The sequence below is a fragment of the Mesoplodon densirostris genome, chromosome 3, assembly GCF_025265405.1.
Source record: "Mesoplodon densirostris isolate mMesDen1 chromosome 3, mMesDen1 primary haplotype, whole genome shotgun sequence".
Classification (NCBI taxonomy): domain Eukaryota; kingdom Metazoa; phylum Chordata; class Mammalia; order Artiodactyla; family Ziphiidae; genus Mesoplodon; species Mesoplodon densirostris.
Window position 1 is genome coordinate 31,072,474 of NC_082663.1, and position 22,975 is coordinate 31,095,448.

General features: G+C 35.1%; 1 protein-coding gene across 2 annotated transcripts in view; it reads left to right on the forward strand.

Annotated features, from left to right (window-relative positions):
• Positions 1–22,975, forward strand: part of NIPBL (NIPBL cohesin loading factor) — a 199,123-nt gene that overhangs the window by 63,807 nt on the left and 112,341 nt on the right. For both annotated transcript variants that reach the window (XM_060092809.1, XM_060092810.1), the window contains exons 2-4: positions 18,313–18,455; positions 20,661–20,826; positions 22,613–22,740. In XM_060092809.1, coding sequence (XP_059948792.1) covers positions 18,392–18,455; positions 20,661–20,826; positions 22,613–22,740 — 358 coding nt within the window. In that variant the 5' untranslated portion in view covers positions 18,313–18,391. The remainder of the gene's footprint in view (positions 1–18,312; positions 18,456–20,660; positions 20,827–22,612; positions 22,741–22,975) is intronic.

Consider the following 22,975-nt stretch of genomic DNA (forward strand, 5'->3'; position numbering starts at 1 on the left):
TTGGCACCATGATCTGCTCATTCATCCATGTATTAGAGCAGCATCAGAGTTTCTTTTTGAATAAGAAGATTCTAACCTGCCTGAGGTTTCTATGTAGAAGTGGGACATGTTTTGGGTAAACTTCTTAAACTTCATAATGTTATCTTCTCTTCATTTTCCTTGCCTTGATTGATAAAACATATATTGCTGCCCTTAGTAATACTGCATGTGTGTATTCCACCATGTACTCTGGACCATCTCAATTTTTCAAAAGCCCAGTTCTGAGAAAATGTATTAATGGAGGACTGCTTAATGGCGATATTCTGTCTATTCCTCTGAATATTTAAAATTTTACTCTTAGATTAAACCATACCATTAGAGATCTGTGTACTTGGATAGACTGCATTATTTTGGCCCCTTGTAGATTTGCTTTTACTGAATTGTGCATTTAGGATGTGATTTTTTTTTAAGACATTAAAAAAATTAACTCAAAACAGATTTTTGGTTTTTTTAGGGATGCTTTCAAGGACTTTCTCCATTATATCATCCAGAATCTTCTTTATGAGGACTCACTGGTGAAATTTCTCTCAGATTACAGTATCTTAGAAAAGCTGTACTTCTCCTGAGCAACTGATTCACTTTTTACAGGCACTGTGTATTTTCTTCTTTGCCTTGCTAACTAGAAGGCTTAAGCCACATTTGAAGGCCAACTCTCGGAGTTTTGGAGAGCAATATACTGTGCTAGTTTTATTTATTTTCTTTATTTATTTTCTTTATCCCAGTGTAACTTTTGCCTTGAATCCTTCACCTATTTATTTTTCATCCTATGTATTCTTCTGGTAAACTGCCTCAAATCCTTGTGGAGCAATGCAGGATGTGGTATCTGTGTTTATGAATGAAAGGGTACGTGCATATTGCACCTTTAGTTGCCCAAGCTAGAAGCTGTAAATTGTCCTAGATTCCCTCTCACTTACTCTCCACATCCAAGTTGTCACCAGATTTATCTCTTTTATCTCTGTATATCTAGCCCTTCCTTGCTGTTACCTTGCCGTGTCTTGGTTCAAGTCTCATTGCTTCATTACTTTATTTCCTACCTTATTGTTCTGCCTACCTTCTGGCACCTTCCTACAAGTCTGGCACCTTTTCCTCTTCCACAGTGCTGCTTTAGAGCATGTTCTAATATCAGAATCTGTTCATATCATTTTCTTAATACAAAAATCTTCTACGACTGCCTGTATCAGTCCAGTCATATTTGGACTCTTTAATCTAGCACATAAGGCTTTTTAATGATCTGACTTCTGTTTCACCTTTCCTCAGTCCACGTAGTTGTCATGCAGTTTCACACCTATCTACCTTTGCACTTGCTTTTCCCTCTGCCCAGAACACCCTTCCCACTCTTCATCAATTCCTACCAAGCTTTCAAAATTCATTACAGGTGACATCTTCCTCAAAAGATTTTCCCTGTCTCCCAGCCCAGTAGTTACCAGTGTGGTCCCTGGATCAGAAGCATTTGCATCATCCTGGAAAATTATTAGAAATGCTAAATCCTTGGGTATTACTCAAGGCTTACTGAATTAGAAACTCTGGGCATGAGGCCCAGCAATCCGTGGTACCCATTGGTTTTCAGATTTTAGCATGCATCAAAATCACCGGGGGTGGGGGGGTGGGGGCTTGTTAAAATATCAGCTTCCATTTCTGAAAAGTCTTGGGTTGGGTGGGTGTGATGCATTGTATTAATAGCCCCAGTTCTTCACCCCTCCCTGCATCCAAGCCCTTTCCCAAGTGACTGTGTAGTTCCTCCCACTTTTAAAGAAGCAGAGAATATTTCCCTGCCCCTTAACTTTGTATTTGGTCACAGGACATGCTTTGACTATTGGAATTAGTGGGTGTGACATGACCAAAGGCTTGTAAAAACATTTGCAGGATTGGGCTTACACTTTTTGTGCCTCTGCCGTGTCTGAAGACCAACATGTCCAGCCTGGCCCACTGGTTCTAGGAGGAGATTGAGAGACTATTGTTTTAAGCCACTGAGTTTTCTGTTGCGTATATACCTTGGAGTGAAATTGCAGGGCCTAGGGTAATCACCTAGCAGATAATGTCCCTTATCCAAAGTGGTTGTACCCATTTTATATACTCCCACCAACATTGTATGAGCATTCTTGTTGTTTACAGTGCTGTCATTCCAACAGTTGGTTAGTCTTTTTAATCTTAAGTGAATCTCATTATGGTTGTAATTTGCATTTTCCTAAAGACTAATAAAGTAAAGCACCTTTTCATATGGAAAATTGATCCAGTTTTCCATATTATGATCTAAGCTCTGTGAGGGCATACAGGGATTGTTGTCTGTTTTGTTCACTGCTATATCCCTAGCCACAACAGTGCATTGCACATTGTAGGCATTCAATAAATATTTGCTGAATAAACAGTGTAAGAGCAGAACTTGATGAGCATTGAATTGAGAATTTGCTGACTTTGGCTAATAATTTATTCTGTGACCATATTCAGGATACCTAACATCACTAGGTCTTCGTTTTCTTGCCTGTAAAATACAAGAGTTTGTTATCCCTGAGAAATTTTTTGCCTATGAAATTGTATGATTCTGGAATTTATGAATTGCTTTTCACGTTTATATTATTCTGGGACCCATGCTTTTACATATTTATTTTCTCTTGATTCTCTGTTTTTCATTTAATGTGCTTGACTTACAAACGATACACCAGTAGCAGAGAGCACACCTAGCACTGTATCTAAATATCATTCTTCACTAAATAGAATCAGAGCGCCTCCCTCAAGAAAAGGCTGGTTTCCACTCCCGGGATAGGGAAAGTGTGAGATGAAGTTGGAACATCTTCTTGCACTGGAAAGTAAGGAATCTCTTAAAGAATGATAGGGCATAACAGAAGGACAAGGAAGTCAGCCTGAAGGAGCTGCCACTGTCCAAATCTGGGACAAGTTGAGCATCAAAATAAATGAATAATAATAGATTGTAACCCATTCAATAAAAAAGAAGTTCCCAGTCCATACTGATATGAATGAATGAATGAATAGGGAGGAAGGGATGTTCCATCACAGTAGAATGTCAACAAATAAATATAAAATCATTAATGGTGTTAAAATTCAGGAGTAAAAGTTCAATGGGAATCAGATATTTAATAGCCTCTCTCAAAGTCTCTCTCCACAAATTGCTTATTAACTAACTGCAAGGGGTAACTTTATAGTGGAGAACATGTCCCACACCACATTAAAGTGACCAAAGTTAACATCACCAAATTAGCAAAACAGACTGGTATCAGGTGCTTCCTGATATAATGCACTAAGAACCTTTATGGTATACCTACCAAAAACGCATCACCTGAATCTCAAATCTACAGATTCTACAAAACAAGTCAATAAATACAAGGAAAGTTCAGGGAAGTAGTCTAGATTCAAGAAGACTAAAAGTCATGACAACTAAAAGCTATATGTTATCCTGGATTGGTTCCTGAACCAAGGGGAACAAAACAGTTAAAAAAGAATATTATGGGACAATGGATAGAATAGGGACATTGGATTAGATATTATTTTATAAATGTTAAATTTCCTGATTTTATAAAAGAATGTTCTTGTTCTTAGGAAGTACGTACTTAAGTATTTAGAGGAATGGACTGTGATATCTCCAGCTTGCTCTCAAATAGTTCAGAGGGATACACACACACACACACACACACACACACACACAGTAGGGCAGGGAGGAGAGAGGGATTGTGAAAGTTAAAGCAGATGGGGCAAAATGTAAGCAGTTGGTGAATCTGGGTAAAAGTTATGGCAGTTTTTTGTACTTGTATAGCAATTTTGTGTAACTTTGTAACTTTTTGTAAGTTTGAAATTATACCAAATTTAAAAGTTATCTCTTCAACCTAAAAAAACCTTAAAAAATTTAGGAAAAACTTTTTAAAAAACTTAATGCCTATAAATTGCTTTACAAAGTTTCTAACTCAGCTAGTCTGAACTTTTAACTTGGTTCCATAATAAAAGCCTGCAAAGTGAATGAACTAGGGATTGTATAGAACACACAGATAATTGCTTTTTAATGATTTTTTATTTTGAAATAATTGTAGATTCATAGGAAGTTGCAAAAAAAAAAGTATAGGGATATCATGTGCACCCATACTACACAGCGTCCCCCAATAGTAACATTGTACCTTACTACAGTTTCAAAACCAGGAAATTGACATTTGTACAATCCAGCAGTTTATTCAGATTTAGCTAGCTGTGCCTGTACTCTCTTTCTATGAACTTTTATCATACATGTAGTTACATGTAACCACCACCGTACTCAACATACAGAACTGTTTCATCACCACAAGTACCACTTCCTTGTACGATCACTTCATAGCCACACACCTGCACTCCCCATCTCCAACTTCTGGCAACCACTAATCTGCCCTTCCTCTCTATAATGTTGGTATTTCAAGAATGTCCCATAAATGGAATCATACAGTATATATTGTTGAGATTGTCATTCTTCACTCAGTATAATTTCCTTGAGATCCATCCAAGTTGTTGTATGTATGAATAGTTTATTTTTATTGTTGAGTAGTATTCCATGGTATAGATTTATCACAGTTTGTTTAACCATTCATGCATTCAAGTTAATAAGGACTAAATAGAGTCTGTGTGAAAACGGAGAAATGGATTCATAAATTAAGCAACTGCAGTTGCTGTGTTCAGTAACTAAGATATGTATGTAAATGGCCAGTAGATTACTTTTTTTTTTTTTAAGTGGCATGAATCGAAATCAAAAGCCCCTCGACCTGGCCCTTCAGGCTAGGTATGATCTAATTTGTATGTACCTTTTCTCCTTAATCTTGTATCAGTCCATCATTATGTACAGCCACATAATCTTCTTTTCCTTTGTACTAGGCTCTGGCCTTCTGTAGGGACTTTAACGTGCTATTCACCCACCCCCCACCCTGTCCTCATTTCTTCTTCTCCTTTTGCCTATCTAACTCTTATTCATGAGACTTCCTTAATGAGGCATGGTTACTGCCCACCCTCCAATATAAACTTGTTACAGTCTTTTCTTCTTTCAAAGTGCCCAATTCTTTTCATTTAGGAAAAGAGCAAGGACTCCAGAATGTTAAGATCAGGGACTCTGGAATCAGACCTTGGGCAAGTCACTTACCTTTATATGCCTCAGGTCTTATTATCTTAAATGAAATTAATAGTAGTACCTGTCTGATAGGATAAGGATTAACTGAATTAAAATATGTAAATATGAATGAACTAAATATAAATTAATATGAAATTAAATATATAAATCCCTTAGAACAATTCCAGGCATATATTATTAGATGCTAAGTGTCATCCATTATTATTGTTGTGAAATGTATCACAATATGTAATTATATATTACATGGTGATTATTCACAATATCACTCCTACTGGACTCTCTAAGCTCTATGAGGGTATTAACCGGGTCTGGTTTTGGTTTTTTGGTGTTTTTTTACCACATTATACTCAATACCCACCATCTGTCAGATCCTATTCTAGGTGTTAGGTGCTAAGTGCATAACAGTGAATACATAAAGACTTAATGTTTTAAAAATCAAGAAATGAGGTCATCAAGAAAAAGGAAATGAGTCACAAATTTCATTATCTACTGATAGGCATACTTAATATTATCAGGTACTGGTAAAGAGAAGCTAAACTACTTCCTCAAGTCCAGGCAATTCAGTATTCTGATTGAAATTGAAAGTGTTTATTTCCATTTTAAGTTTAGTTTGCTTTTATGTTTATGTGTAATAGTGACTTATGTCAAAATATTATTTGAGAAACCCATCTTTTTATTTTTTAAAAAAACTTTTAAAATATTTTATTTATTTATTTATTTATTTTGGCTGAGTTGCGGCATGTATGCGGACTTCTTAGTTGCAGCATGCATGCAGGATCTAGTTCTCCGACCAGGGATCGAACCTAGGCCCTCTGCATTGGGAGCACGGAGTCTTACCCACTGGACCACCAGGGAAGTCCCCAAACCTATCTTTTTACATCCCTCTTTTCTGCACACCTCCCTCCTCCCCACCAATTTTACCTAGATGTCTTAAACAATTATAAAAGTCCTCTATAACACACAAAGTCACTTTATTCTGTATTTCTGTTAACCTTCTACCTTAGGATATAGTTGATGTTACATTTTCTTTTTAAGTAAACTTTCATAGAAAGTTTACTTTTGTGTAACTCATCATTATATAAATCAGAAACTCCACTTAAAATTTAAAAATCCATTTTTCCTAATGAAACATTAGTCAGACTGATAATGAGAGAATTTAAATAACCAAAAATTGTTTTCATTTTATATACAGAAAGGATATGGCATTTGATGTTATAAAAATCTGCATTTTATGATTAGTTCATTTTTCAAAAATATACATCTTAAATTTATATACTTATGTCCTATAAAGTGGCATAGTGGGAGGGACCTAGTGGAAATTATTTAAAAGCTTCCTGCAGGTAATGTGGATGAGACATTGCTTTTTCCATTTATTATTTATTTTCCTATAAATTGAACTATTTAAAATAATTTTGATATTGAGCTCCTTAATAAGGAGTTGTTTGTTATTGGTTTTAATTGACTTTTTACAAGGTTATCCTCCCTGAAAAGTTACCCCAATATCTTTTCTACATTCATTAGTTATATAATTATTATATTTCGGTCTCTTGAATTCTTTTACTGGTTTTTTAAAAATACCAATTACAGAAATAGAGTCTGAGGGAAACATGGTGTCTCAGTCCATTTAGGCTGTTAGAACAGAATACCATAGACTGGGTGGCTTATAACCAACAGAAGTTTATTTCTTACAATTCTGGAGGCTGGGCAGTCCAAGGTCAAGTTCCCAGCAGATTCATTGTCTCGTGAGAGAACCCACTTCCTGGTTCATAGATGGCCGTGTTCTTGCTGTGTCCTCATGTGGCGGAAGGGACAGAGGAGCTCTCTGAAGTCTCCTTCGTGATGGCATTAATCCCACTTGTGAGAATTTGACCCTCATGACCTAATCACCTCCCATGGGCCCCACTTCCAAATACCATCACACTGGGGATTAGGGTTCAATATACGAATTGGGGGGCGGGTGTTCACAGACATTCACTTCATGGCACATGGTTTAGCAGTAATAGGGCTGATAAAGAAAAGGCTTTACTTAATTCTGACTTAAATATGAGACAATGATATTTTGTACCCAACAAAAAATTTCCCTTAATTAAAAAAAAATTTGAAACTTAATACATTCTAAATCAACTATATTCCAGTAAAACTTAAAGAAAAAAAAAGAAAAAGCAAGATACATATGAAAAAAAGCTGTTTATTATGGAAAACTTTGTATGTTCAAGGTAAACAGAAGAGTATAATGAATGCCCAGTGTCCATCACTCAGCTTCCGTAGTAATCAACATGCTGTCATTTTAATTTCATCTATACCTTCACCCATTCTCTAACCATTGCTAAATTATTATCATTATTACTTCTGCAGTATTTTGGAATTTGGTAATATTTAGATATATTGAAAAATAGAAATATTGGATATACTCATGTAACCAATATCTCTCCATGGTATAGAACATTTTGATCACACCAGAAAGTTTCTGTATGCCTCTTTGTAATCACATCCCACCACCCCCATCATAAAAGCATGTATTTATAAGTTGGACTTCATCAGAATTCCAAAAGATATTAAGAGGATGAAAAGGCAAAGCAAAAGATGATGATAAAATATTTTCAAATAGTATCTAATAAAACTTTTATCTAAAGCATATAAGTCATGCTCTCAGAAGTCAGCAATAAGATTGCCAACCTCTACTCTAGACCTGTACTTACTGGACATCAAAGCAGAGATGTTGAGTAGGTAGTTGGATATATGAGTGTAGTGTACAGGGGAGAAGTCAAAGTAGGAGACATAAATTTTAGAGTCATCAGCATACAGGTGTTATTTTAAAATCATGAGATCAGGGACTTCCCTCGTGGTGCAGTGGTTAAGAATCCGCCTGCCAATGCAGGGGACATGGGTTTGATCCCTGGTCCGGGAAGATCCCACATGCCGTGGAGGAACCAAGCCCGTGCGCCAAAAATGAGCCCACCTGCCACAACTACTGAAGCCTGCGTGCCTAGAGCCCATGCTTTGCAACAAGAGAAGCCGCCGCAATGAGGAGCCTGCGCACCGCAACGAAGAGCAGCCTCTGCTCACTGCAACCAGAGAAAGCCTGCAGGCAGCAACAGAGACCCAGCGCAGCCAAAAATAAATAAATAAAAATTTTAAAAATGAATGAAAAAAATCATGAGATCAGATGAGATCAACAGCAGAGGTAGGACAGGAAGATGAGAAGGAACCAAAATAGGATTCAGGAGTGGCCTGTGTCCTATGAGGAAAAACCAGAAGAGTATGTTGTTGTGGAAAACAGAAGATTGATCAACTCTGTTGAATGCTAAGTGAAATCAGATGAGATATGAGGTTTGTCCATCACGCTTAGCAATGTAGATGCATGCCATTACTAACCATGGCAAGACTTCTGGTGGAATGATAAGAATAAAAACACATACAGTGTGGTTTCAAGAGAAAGAAGAATTAGAGATGAATATGGACAACTGAAGGAATTTTGCTGTGAAAGCAAACAGAAAATTAAGCAGTTGTTTGATGGAGGGTATAGGAGTCAAGAGTTTTGTTTTTTTGGGGGGGAGTAGTAGGAGTTATCAACATATAGATGTTCATATGCTGATTGGAGTGATCCAATAAGAGGGAAAATTGTTACAGGAGAGAGAAGAGAGTTGCTGGAAGTGACATCTTTGAATGGGTTAGGGCAGAAGACGGATCATTAATGCACATTATGCATGTGATCATGATTTTTTTGTATATCTTCTGTGTGTACACTTTCTCAATTGTTCTTTTTTTTTTTTTTTTTTGGCGGTACGCAGGCCTCTCACTGTTGTGGCCTCTCACGTTGCGGAGCACAGGCTCCGGACACGCAGGCTCAGCGGCCATGGCTCACGGGCCCAGCCGCTCCGCGGCATGTGGGGTCTTCCCGGACCAGGGCACGAACCCGTGTCCCCTGCATCGGCAGGCGGACTCTCAACCACTGCGCCACCAGGGAAGCCCCTCAATTGTTCTTTTAGGTACTTTAAGTAATGATCTTAAACTGTTGAATTGGAAGAATTTCCTAAAGTACTTGAAACATATCCATTTATTCTCCTACTGAGTGTCTTAAAGATTTATTGTTCCTAGGGAATATGTCACGTAATGAGGATCAAAATAACCAGACAGAGGACCTGGATAGGCATTTTCCCAACGAAGACTTATAGATGGCCAACAGGCATGTGAAAAGATGTTTGACATCACTAATCATCAGGGAAATGCAAATCAAAACCACAGTGAGATATCACCTCACACCTGTCAAAATGGCTACTTATCAAAAAGTCAACAAATAAGGGAACTCTCATGCACTGTTGGTGGGAATGTGCAGCCACTGTGGAAAACAGTATAGAGGTTCCTCAAAAAGTTAAAAATAGAAGTACCATACAAACCAACAATTCCACTTCTGGGTATTTTTCTGAAGAAAACAAAAATACTAATTTGAAAAGATACATGCACCCTATGTTCATCACATTATTTACAGTATATGGAAGCAACCTAAGTGCCCATCGATAGGTGAATGGATAAAGAAGATGTGGTTATGTGTATGTGTGTGTATACACACACACACACATTTTTTATGGCTGATGTCATTTGCGACCACATGGATGGACCTAGAGGGTATTATGCTAAGTGAAACAAGTCAGACAGATACCATATGATTTCATTTATATGTGGAATCTAAAAAACAAAACATATGAACAAACATAAGAAAACAAAAACAGATATACAGATACAGAGAACAAACAGGTAGTTGCCAGAGGGGAGAGAGGTGAGGGGATGAGTGAAATAGATGAGGAAGATTAAGAGGTACAAGCTTCCAGTTACCAAATAGATGAGTCACAGTGATGAAATGTACAGTGTGGGGAATATAGTGAAGAATAATGTAAGATCTTTGTATGGTGACAGATGGTAACTAGATTTCCTGTGGTGGTCATTTGAAATGTATAGAAATATCAAATCATTATGTTGTGCACCAGGAACTAATAACATAGTGTTATGGGTCAATTATACTTCAAAAACAAACAAACTCGTAGAGAAAGAGATCAGATTTGTGGTTATCAGAGGCTGGGGTTGGGAGGTAGGAAACTGAATGCAGGTGGTCAAAATGTACAAACTTCCAGTTGCAAGATAAATAAGTACTAAAGATGTAATGTGCAGCACGATAACCATGATTAACACTGCTGTATGTTATATATGAAAGTTGTTAAGCGAGTAGATCCTAAGAGTTTTCATCACAGGGAAATTTTTTTTTTCTTTTTCTTTGTTTCTGTATGAGATGATAGATGTTCACTAAACTTATTGCGGTAATAAAAAAAAATTTTCCAAGTAGCCAGAGTTTTTTTGAAAAGATTCTTAGGGCAGCCAAATTCCAAATAGCTAACAGGACCAAGATGGCTAATAAGACTATTCCATACTTTTATCATTTAATATTAATGTAGAAGTCTTCATGTATCCAGGCTTTTCTTATATTTTATATGCATCCAAAAAATTTGCTTGTGTGTGTTTAAACAAAAAGAATTACAGACTTCAGGATCTCTTGCTTTCTAGTGATGTTGAATGATCAGTTCAGAAGAATCTGGCCAATATATTTGATGCACTAGAAAGAAAAAAGTGAATTAAAAATTTTTACAGTAGTTGAAAGTGTGCCCTCTTGTGGACTGTTCAGTAATTTTACGTAAAAGCATTTTCTCTCATATTTTAGATTAAATTAATTGTGTATCATCAAGTGTGTAATGGTCAAAAGTTATAGGTTAGACCTACATCCAAATGTTATAGTTCTTTAAGACCTCAGCCTCATTTAGAAAGAAATAAAATGACTATTGTTTGATTTTTGCATTTCTACTACCATTGTATAGGAAATCATCTTGTGATATAATAATCGGTCTTAAACTATATTGAGAGAGGCTCTTTCTTTTGCAGTGGAAAAGAATGTGAGAAATAAAATTTTTGATGTGGAGGTGTACTAGTAACCCAGATAACTCATAGTAGGACTCGGAAATTTCCTCCATGGCCTTTATGTTTAAAAAAAAAAAAAAAATTCCAGGGCTCGGGACTATTTTTCTCCTGATGAAGCTTGTAGTTTTGTGTATTTTGTTATCATTAGACATCATGTAACTACTCTGCACCTCTGTAAGTCACTTTAACTGTTATAATCAAGGGGGACCTTTTAAAGTAATATGAACTTTTGTTAAAGTCAGTTCAAATAAAAATGCATGTGAAATACATTGATAAGAACAAGGAACAAGACTGATTAGAGAAATATATAAAGTTATACTAATTGTTTTACTTCTCAATGAACATACACATATTCTATAAAGTGCTTTTGAGATACCCTAAATCTCAACCAGATTTACTTCTTAGTGACTTCTCTTTCCCTTCATAATAGTACTCAATAATGTAAATATATCCTCCTATTACATATTAAATATATTAAGATATAACAACATTACTGTTATTGGTATCCAGATGGTTATTGGTATCCAGCATGGTGGCTGCAGAGAGCTTAGGATTCCAAAAGCAAAGCGTGTGTTTAGAGAGAGATTTAGAGCTTTGTTTTATTTTGCATTTTTCTTATTTAATGGAAATAATTTAGAACTATAGAAAGGGAGAAATGTTTTAAAGAAGTGAAAATTTTTACAGACAGCTGATTGGGAACTGTTTTTGAGTTAGGATTTGAAGAAGGTCTTTTGGAAGTGTCTTTAAACAGAATGTGAAAAATTCATTCTTAAATAGTAGGCAGCAAAAAGGAATCTGGAGGTAGCTTGATAAAGTGAAAGGATTCTGCTGGAGAGGTGCCACTCTAGGGAGTCACTGTTACCTATTTAAAATAGTAAATAGTACAACATGTATTTATTTATTTACTTATCTAGCTACGTAGGATTTACATGCCACCTATTTCCCAAAAGAATTTGAGACAGCTTATTCTATTAAATGTAATATAAACTGAGACAATAAAAATGTACTAGTTTTAAGCCCTCCCTCCCTCCTTCCTCACCAAAGAAAAAAGAAGGAAAAAAAGAAATTAACATTACTAAGGAAGAAAAGTGCTAATTACCTAAATAGTCCACACATATAAAATGTTGGTTTATTCAAAATAATGTTATAATCATGTAAGACAATGTAGTATAAAGAATACTGAACTAGAAATCCAAACATTTGTAGTCTTGACTAGGTCACTTACAAGCTGTGAGACCTTCAACAAACATTTAGCTTCTCTGAGGAACATTTCCTTTACCTTTTATTGGTTTGTCTTTTCTGTCATAGCAATGTAGATATTTCCCAGTTTTATGTCCTTCAGATATGCTTGAGAATGTAAGGTTTGGTTAGAAACACCTGAGTTCACACATCAGCTCTGCTGTGTGCTGTGTAGCCACAGGCAAAACATTTAGGCTCTTAGCCTTATTTTTGCACCTCTGAAATAGAGATCATCTTCACAGTCCTCTGACTTTGGTAATTAAGGAAATGTATGTGTTAATGTCTGGCATGTAAGAAGTGCTAAAAAAATTTCCACTACAAAAGTTATCTGGTCTCTTGCCTGTCTCATCTGTTATTATAATTTAACTGTTATCAGTCTTCTATGGCTCACTTCCATATTTATAACTGTAGTTCTGACCTCTTTTGTCGATTCCAGAATTTCCAAGTTCCTACTTTAGACATCTTCAACAACTGGATGTTACTTTGGCATTTTAATCTGAATGAATCCAAAATCAGACCATCATTATATTTCAATATTGCAGTATTCTTCCAACAACTTTCTGCCTCTATTTTCACTCTCTACCACCCCATCTTCCTTATCACTCTTATTTTAGTCTTACTAAGTTCATTTATATCAAGGATATTTAAAAAAATCAACATTTCATAGCAAATACTTTTTCAGGGTCTAATTCATCTTTCTGGCCTTATGCTCTGGCCAAAGTGCTTATTCATGTACGCTGCATATTCTGTTAGTCTTTAATACCTAGCACAGGGTCTTCATACAGTAGATTCTTAACATAGGTTTCATAGATAATTATACAAATATACCAGAGAAATCTGTGCACATATAGCAGCACCTATTAGAAGGCTCGTTTAATGTTTTTCATTTTAATACATATTTTATATCATTGTTTTTCTGACTTATAAAATAATTGTCTAATAGTTTTTTTAATCCAAGCAACACAGATATAAGTATTACAAAAATGGGAATTCCCCAAAATACCAGAATACATCCCACCCCCAACCATTGTTAATGGTTAAAAAATATAAAGAACCTTTTTTCATGCCTATCATTTGTATGAAAATGTATTTTAAGCAAAAATGGGCTTGAACTGTACACATTGATATTATTTTCAGTTTGCAGTAACTATATGAGAAGCTAACATCAGTCTTCTCATATAGATACAATTTAAAAAAAGGAAGAAAAAAGGGAAAAAAAATTTTCTCCTTGTGCTGAGGACTCTTAGGATTTAGATTTATTCTTTTAACAACTTTCCTATATATCATACGACAGTATTAGCTATAGTCATCATGTTGTACATTACATCCCTACTAATTATAACTGGAAATATGAACCTTTTGACCACCTTCCTCCAATCTCACGAGCCACTCCCCCACCCCCCGTGTCTGTTTACTACAACTCTCATCTCTTATTCTGAGTTTTGTTTTGTTGTATGTTTGCGCGCGCGCTTGTGTGTGTATGTGTTTAGATTCCACATATAAGTGAGATCATACAGTATTTGTCTTTCTCTGACTGATTTCACTTACCATAATGCCTTCAAGGTCCATGTTGTCACAAATGGTTCAGGTTTTAATTCAATTATTGTTTTTCCTTTTCTCCTCCTGGAAGATATACTCCCTTTATAACATTCCCATAGCCAGACTCAAATTTCGAAGGGTAGAGACTGTTGCCATCTTGTTAACCATTGCACTTTGCTTGGCTAGCATAGTGTGTGACACAGAATACGTATTTTGGATGCATCGTCATGAAGGGCTCAATACTATAGAAGCACAGTGTGTTCTTTTGGCTACCATTTATAACTGAAGGAGTAGCTAGCTGTGTGGGTTTGGATGAGCTATTGATCTAACCTAGTATGACATTTTGAGACTATTTTAACTATCAGGTAAAAGGAAAATGCTTTAGTTAGGTCCAATAAAAGGTGACACATATTTTCTGGAGAACAATACAAAGTACAATTTAATGGAATTTCACTTATTAATTTAAGGCAGACTGAATGGCTATTATGGGAAAAGTTACCAAATTGATATCTTATATTTAGCATACATTTATCTCATCTATGATATGCTCAGAAATGGAAGAAATAAGGGGTTTGTGCTTGACAATATTTAATAAAATGTTATTATATTATGCCAATTTTGAGAAGTTATTAACTCAGCATAAAAAGTATGAGGGTGTTAACTTATTCTTTATAATCTTTTATCAAAGACTGATTTTCTTCAACGTGAGTTTTGCTTACTGCTCTATAGTCTGATCAAGAAGAAAGTAAGAGTACTTGAAGTACCATAAAATGTGAACCAAGTACAAAATATACGTGGTTATAAATTATCAAGTAAGGAGTCTGATTCCATAAAGCCATAGTCACCTTACTTTATATTTACATGGTATAGTTTACTGAATAACATTCATTTAAATTTGATATTTCAGTCGAGCTATAAAATAATATTAGAAAAAGAATGAGACATATCTGCATTTATGAAAGATTTCTGAGATAATGTGACAAATCAAGAAGTTTCCTCATTAAATAAAACTGGAATATTAGTACCTCAGGTTTATATAAGAATTGAATGAGAGTACATTTTATGTGTTTATTACCAGTTTTTATTATATAGTAGGTCCTCAATAAATGTTAGTTATCATTTCTACCAGTTTTTCGCTACTAAAAAAGTGCAATTATTGAGACAGATTATACACATTTTGGGGCTGTGGGGTACAAAGTGGCTGTCCAGGAAAGTTTATCTACCATCAGATTATGAGATTGCCTTTTATTCCAAGTCCATTTCAATTTGAATATTATTATTATAACTTTTACCAATACTGTTTTATCTTCATTGCTATCATTTACATTAGGAAATCATAAATTTTGAAGTGAAATTAAATGAGTGAAAGACTAGGGTCTTTAAAAATCTTGGCAAGGGCTTCCCTGGTGGCGCAGTGGTTGAGAGTCCGCCTGCCGATGCAGGGGACACGGGTTCGTGCCCCGATCCCGGAAGATCCCACATGCCGCGGAGCGGCTGGGCCCGCGAGCCATGGCCGCGGAGCCTGTGTGTCCGGAGCCTGTGCTCCGCAACGGGAGAGGCCACAGCAGTGAGAGGCCCGTGTACAGCAAAAAAAAAAAAAAAAAAATCTTGGCAAGTGCTTAGAAGTTCCCTTCAGACTCATATAATGGGCTGAAATGGAAATTTACCAAAATATCTTCCACTAATTAACGATTAGTAATTGTAGGTGAGCATGCCTAGGACTATTACACATATTTGTAATACTATGGTGAAATATATACTGGATAATAATTTTTAGTAGGTCTTTCAGAAGCAAGGAGTACTTGTATTGAAAGACCCCTTTTCCCTTATGCACCTGTGTTTCCCCTCTGCCTCTCCGGAAGTGTTTTTCCAGTTAGCAGTAACATTGTTAACTTTCTGGATCACTTACTATGTGCCAGGTAGTATGCCAAGTGATTTACATGCATTATTTTATTTCATTCTCATTACCACTTATGCAGTGGGCTACTTTCTTTACCCCTCCATTTCTTTAAATCAACAACTTTCAAACTGCTTTGATTTGGTGACCCATCATTAGTAAGACATGTTACCTAGACTCTCAAAGCAATGTGCAGTGTAGCCTTACAGTTCTATTCTCTCCACCTCTCTCAGTATTGATCTCAACCCACTAAATTTATTTTACAATCTACTGATCAGTCACCATTCACAGATTTTAAATAAAGCACTGCCTTAAGCGACAGTTCTAAAGCACTCATTATAACCTTTACCATTTGGTTACCATTTCATTCTGGACACATTCTTCCTCAGAGATAATGACTTTCAGCTTCCGTTTTGGTAGTTTCACGAAAGACAGTGTACTTTCACAGAGGCAGGTGAACCAAACACTGCCCAATCCAGAGCCAGAAATGCCATGTCTAATTAGGAGTGTGTATATTCACTTTTAGAGTTCTAGGAATGTTGTTTCTTGATGGTCTTTGGTCACCTTCTAGCATAAGGCAGCAACATTTCTATAGATTACTCATATTCATTAAAATCTATGACCTTAGCTACAATTATGTCTGTTTCTACCAAAGTCTTCTGTTCTTCAGAATCTTCGATTACATGAAATTGTCACAGTTCAGCAGTATGGTGTAAATATTTGTCAGTAGCCAAATACTTAATTCATAGTTAAAGCACCAAGCAAGCACTGTTGCTCCCCACTTTTTCCCCCCCTTACTCCCAGTTTTGAGTTGACATCAGAGTGTTTAGATGCCTTTATTATATCAACTGAGAAAAATATTATGGTTAGATTTATTAATCTTCCAATTCACACGTGGTAACTAAATATGTAAATCTTTTTAGGCTAAAAAAACCTCCAGCCTAGGGTTGGGTCTACTTTACATGTTACTCATCTGAAATTTAGGAAAATAGAATAAAGTCAAATAGCCCACAATAGAATCCCCTAGTGTATTATTCTTTATGGGTTCCTATCCTCTGAATTAAATACTTAAACACAGTCACTTGTTACTTAATCTGCTTGAATGAATATGGCAATTTACATGTTCAATAGTGAGTCATATATGAATAACAAGAGGTTTTGTGCTGTTCTATACATAATTTGCATTCAGTGATTTTTTTCCCCATCAATTACTAATCATAAAATGGAACTTTCTTATTAACCTAAACTTAGAAAAACTGTACTGTTTTGATGACTGTCAACTTTTAAATTCTAACTGATTTTTTTAAGTGCTTGATGCAACTGTTAAATATGCAGTGCTTCTTTAAACTTCTTTAGTGATTATTAAATAATCAAATAAATTACTTCAAAGTGTAAAGTCCATCGTGTAGCAAAAAAAATAGAGGATAGCCAGTAGTAATTATATCTTTCCTATACTATTTCCTGTGCCTTTTCCCTATAGTGGGCTTCTACTAGCAAGTTTTGTGTCAGTCATTCATCAAAGGAAAACAGTGTTTTTTCCTTAGCCAGCTACTAGAAAAGAATGTACATATAAAAGTCATTAAAGGAATAAAAAGAAAAAGAAATGATTACTGTTGATAAAAAGACAGGATAGTTGTTATCTTTAGAAGGAGCTAGATTGCTAGAATGATTCCATGGAAGCTTACTTTTTAACTGTTAAACCATACATATATGTTTTAGGAAGTTTTCTCAGTATATCTCATATTTATAATAAAAGTGAGGAAAAAGAAAGTTCTTAATTTTAACTACTTATATACATCTACTTTTTTAATGAAAAACTTAAATTGTAAAGTTGCATTAAGATGTAGTAGTAAGGGGAGTTATTATTATTATATCATTACACTGTTTTGAAGTTTTTAATTAAAAAAACTTAGAGGTTCTCTTAAAAGTTAATGACTAGCAGGTATAACCTCAAAAAAAAACATTTAAACTGTTTAAACTAAAAATTACAATTCAGTTTTCTATTTTAGCACTGTCTTAGATAATTGATGTAGAGCAGACTTCTTTTGTTTGCCATTTATTTTATGAAGCTATATTAATAAGACAAATCTTTTAATAATGTGCACATTATTTACTAGAAAGGCAAGTTGAAGCTAAATTTTTATGTATTTATGATGTGGAAAAGAAAATAGTGCTTGTCAAAATTGAGTATCCCTGTCTGGTAATATAGCCTACTAGTTACACAGACTCTTGAGCCAGATTGCTTGGGTTCTAATCTTTGCTCTCAAATTACTTGAAACTTCATGTAAATTAATTTCCTCATCAGTAAAATGCAGAAAATAATAGTACCTACTTTAGTTGGTTGTTGTGAGGACTAAATGAGTTATTGTATACAAAGCACTTTGCAGTGTGTAACATACAGTAAGTAGTATATGCATGATGGCTATTATTGTTATATAGTTTGAGCAAACAAGAAAAGCAGAAAATTTTATTTTTTAAGCACTTCCCTAGTAGTAATATATTCGACATATTGTTACAAATAATTGTTTGTTTTTTGTTGCAGTGTTTGGGAAATGGGAAGTAATGACAGCTGGCACCTGAACTAAGTACTTTCATAGGCAACACCATTCCAGAACTTCAGGATGAATGGGGATATGCCCCATGTCCCCATCACTACTCTTGCGGGGATTGCTAGTCTCACAGACCGTAAGTTTGGTTATTCTATCTATGTTCTACTCTGACATTGATTTTTAAAGAGACTATAACATTAATTATTGCAGCGTCATAAATAACAAAATGTGTAAAGATTTTAGATTTTGAATGACACACAACATTATTTTCTTTGGTTTATTGGCATAAATGTGAAAGTAACAGAATTAGTGTAGTCAACTAATAATAGATAAGACCTTAATTTCCGTTTCATGCTAAGGACCCATTAAGAAATGGTAGTGTGTGTTTGTTTAAAGGTCTTATATGATAAAGGGATAAATGCAAAAGTAAGGATCAAAGAAGATGAAACAAAGCATTAAGGAAAATCAAAACCAAAGAAGCATGGGTTTGCATAGAGGAACTATTATAGACTTTTAAAAAGTGTTTATGGAAATGATAACTGAAACTGCCCTTCAAAGAAGAAAATTTGATAACCCAACACAATCTGATTTCTTAGTGACATTTATTTTGGATGTCATGTTTAGTAATCTTTTGGAGTTTGTCATAGATGTCAAGAGCCTATTTTACCCTGAACACTTAAGTTTAAGAACATCTTCATTCTCCTGAGATTTAATTAGTGTAGCATAATATTTTAGGGACTCATTCTTTTGGTAGGCAACTCTAATTCCTAGTCCCTGGGTAATGCTGCAAAAAGCTCCTCACAATGTTAGTCCTTATCCTACCTGAATAAAGGGAAAAAGAGATATGAGGGGGAGGGTAGACTGTGAGGAGATGGCATACTTTTCTTTGTATAGCAAGCATTATGCAAGATATGGGGCTTCATAAAAGGAGCTATAAGAAAATAACTTCAAGAAATGTTTTCATCTGTTTTCCCCCAAATACTATTTTTTTCTGTTATTAATTTCCAGCTGGTTTAAGTGGGGTAAAGTAGATAACAGCCTACAGCTTTGCAGCAGGGCTAGTTTACAAAATCCGACATAATAAGAAAGTAGCCAGTAGGGTTAGAATAACTCAGGTAAGAAAGCTTTTGAAACAGTCTTTAGTTTTGGTTATCACTCTGTTATAGGTAAGGCATAAATTCATGTAATATGTAGGAGTACAGAATCAAATATACTACCAGGAATTTCTTTTGGGAGTGGGGGGGGGGGGTCTGCCCGTTATCTCAGCTGTACCTCATTTTTAAAATTTGCCCAATAAGCCCTACTTATTAAGTAATAATTTGTTTTCAGTGTTTTTTTAATAAAAACCCTGTTATTACCCATTGTGGCTGAGTGGCATGATAGTTATACTATATAGGTGATTAGAAATTAAACCAAAAACAAAGACACTGTAGTTAACTTTCTTAACTATTAGTTTAGACAAATGAACAAATTTCATTTATATGAAGACATTAAATAACTGAATTTAAACTACTGTAAAACATTTATGCCCTTTTGTTTGCTGTCAGAATAAAATGAAGAGAGACTATTTAGTAATTTATAACTTAAAGCAAAATTCCTTAGATATTTTTCTTCCTTCAGAATCCTATTCTGGGGACGTTGTTCTCCTACCAAAGTGAGCTCTTTATTTTTATATTTATTTAAGCTTTTAAAAACACACATTAGGGCTTCCCTGGTGGCTCAGTGGTTGAGAGTCCGCCTGCTGATGCAGGGGACGCAGGTTCGTGCCCTGGTCCGGGAAGATCCCACATGCCACGGAGCAACTAAGCCCGTGAGCCATGGCCGCTGAGCCTGCGCGTCCAGAGCCTGTTGCTCCACAACGGGAGAGGCCACAACAGTGAGAGGCCCGCATACCGCAAAAAAAAACACAACAAAACAAACAAACAAAAAACACACATTACTTGTCTATCTGGTGAAGAGTCAGGTATTGTTACTTGGTTTATTTATTTGATTCTGATAAATCTTATAACAGAAATAATAAATATAGTCTCAATTCTTGGAAATTACTTAGTTTTTAACCCTACTTTTTTTATTCATTTATTAAATTAATAAAGATTTAAGACATGAAAAGTTAGCACAGAGTTTTATTCTTAGAGAGTAATATAATCTATTATGGTCCAAGGGACGTTTGGAGAGTTTTAATAGAGTTGTTTGGGGTTTGTTGGGGGAGAGACGGAATGCCTTTTAATAAATTTGTCACATTTATATTTATAATTTATTTTTAATCCCCAAATACATTTAAACACTAAAGAGATTTCTTTCTGTCACTCAGTTTCTAATAATCTGATTTTATTCCCAATAGTCCTGAACCAGCTGCCTCTTCCATCCCCTTTACCTGCTACAACTACAAAGAGCCTTCTCTTTAATGCACGAATAGCAGAAGAGGTGAACTGCCTTTTGGCCTGTAGGGATGATAATTTGGTTTCACAGCTTGTCCATAGCCTCAACCAGGTATCAACAGATCACATGTAAGTACAATCTAAAATAAAATGAAAAGTTTTGGTCTTACTAAGAGAATCAGTATTCCTGGTTTTATTTCAAAAAATTTTTAATGCATAGTTTATTTTAAATTATTTGAATATCCAAGTGAGAATATAGCCTTACTGTGATGAGATATTAATGAGATTTAAATAGGCCATAGTTATTTTGAGACAGTAGTTCTGACCATGTGATTCTATGAGGACCTTTTCGGTTCTTATAATGATCTTGGGATTCATCAGGATGGATCTGTGCAGAGGTCTAATGTTGCTCGCGAAGCTAGCTCCCTTTTTCCTGGAATTGCTGGAGTAGTTAGAATTCCCAGGCACTAGGGACTTTAATGCTGGCTTTATTTGGAGTAGGTTTATATGCTTTTCATGTAAAGTATAACAAGGACTCAGAGATTAACTTCAAGGAAGGCTACTACAGAATTTGGGACTAATTTTTTTCCAGGATTTATCATACAATATAAACATAGGTGTGTATTTTCACACAATAGACTTTTAAAATAATATGCACTTAAATTACATAGCTTATTTACAGAACTTTTGCACGAGTATACTTTTTAAAATTTACTTTTTACTACAAAAGCAGTATATACTTATAATATCTCAACACAAAAATGTAAAAAAGTTCACAACCCACTACTCAGCGGTACTCACGTGTCCTTCCATTCTTTTACTGTTGTTTAACTTAAAGTTCATTATTTAGGGGAATGAGGATAAAGCACAGTATAATGGAGAGGTCTCTGCCATTAGCTGTAGCACATACTTTAGGGCCATTTTTAAAGCTGATGAATTTAGGTGAAATACTAAATGTGAATTTTCTGATGGAGAAACTGAGAAATGATTGGTTATGTCACTCCAGAAATTCAACACTGTCTAAATATTATATCACTTCTTATACATGTACATCCTTAATCAAAAGTTTTCACCACATATTTAAAGAGATAAGGGAAATAAAATAGCACATGTATAGTTATGATTTATTATATGGAGAGCTGCTTTAAGATTGCCCCCAGAAATTAATTTTATCATTGGATACCATCTTTATGAATCTTACTAGATTTAATGAGTGGAACAGTGACGTGTAGAATATAAGATTTAAAATACTGCCTATATTTAATTTTTTTTATCATTTACCTTCCATAGTTGTGAACTTAATTTGCTACTTACTAATTGCAGCTATTCTTAACCACTTGCTTGGGTTTTTTCCCCTGATGGCTTTATTTGAGAACAGAATAAAGAGGGGAAAATTATGTAACCTTGGGTCTTGTCTTAATCAATGTGGCAACATTATTTCATTCAGAGGACATTCTCAAAAAGACAGATCCACTCACATTCAGATGTAAGGGAGAAAATATATTCCAAGCCCAAATATCAACTTCTGTGCACAGTTATCACCCCTACCCTTCCATTATTTTGAATAGTTTAGAATAGACACTATTTTCTCCTTTGAAACTAATATGAACATTCTTAAATAAACTTATAGTTCCATAAAATAATGTTTGGGGTTCTTTTTTTTTTCTGTTTAAAATAAAACTGGGGGGGGAAGAAGTCCATAGAAGAGCTCCCCTCTGTCATTTTTTGGATAATTCTTTTTCTTCTAGGATTAGCGTCTTCAAAAATCCATGAAACTGTTAGACATGCTTGTGTAATTTATTTTTATACCATAAGTCTTCTTGATTTTCTGCCTCAGCATTTTCTGAATTTCACTGGTGAATTCTTAATCATCCATCACTGTTTTAATGTTTTGTATTTATTTTTTCAATGCCAGAGAGTTGAAAGATAACCTTGGCAGTGATGATCCAGAAGGCGACATACCAGTCTTGTTGCAGGCCATCCTGGCGAGGAGTCCTAACGTTTTCAGGGAGAAAAGTATGCAGAACAGATATGTACAAAGTGGTGAGGTTTTTAATAATTGAATTTCATAGTATATATATTTTTAATGTGTCCTGTATTAGAACTTGTTTCACATGTAATTAAATTCAGGTGTGTCCTTTAACAGCTAGCTTGTCATCTGTTAATGCCGTGTTGATACCTTGAATGAAGCCAAGAATGAAAAGGAAACTAAATGGATGTTAACATTCTTACAGTTTAATATGTAACTAAATTTCTTGGGAATTAGGCAAGGCTTAAT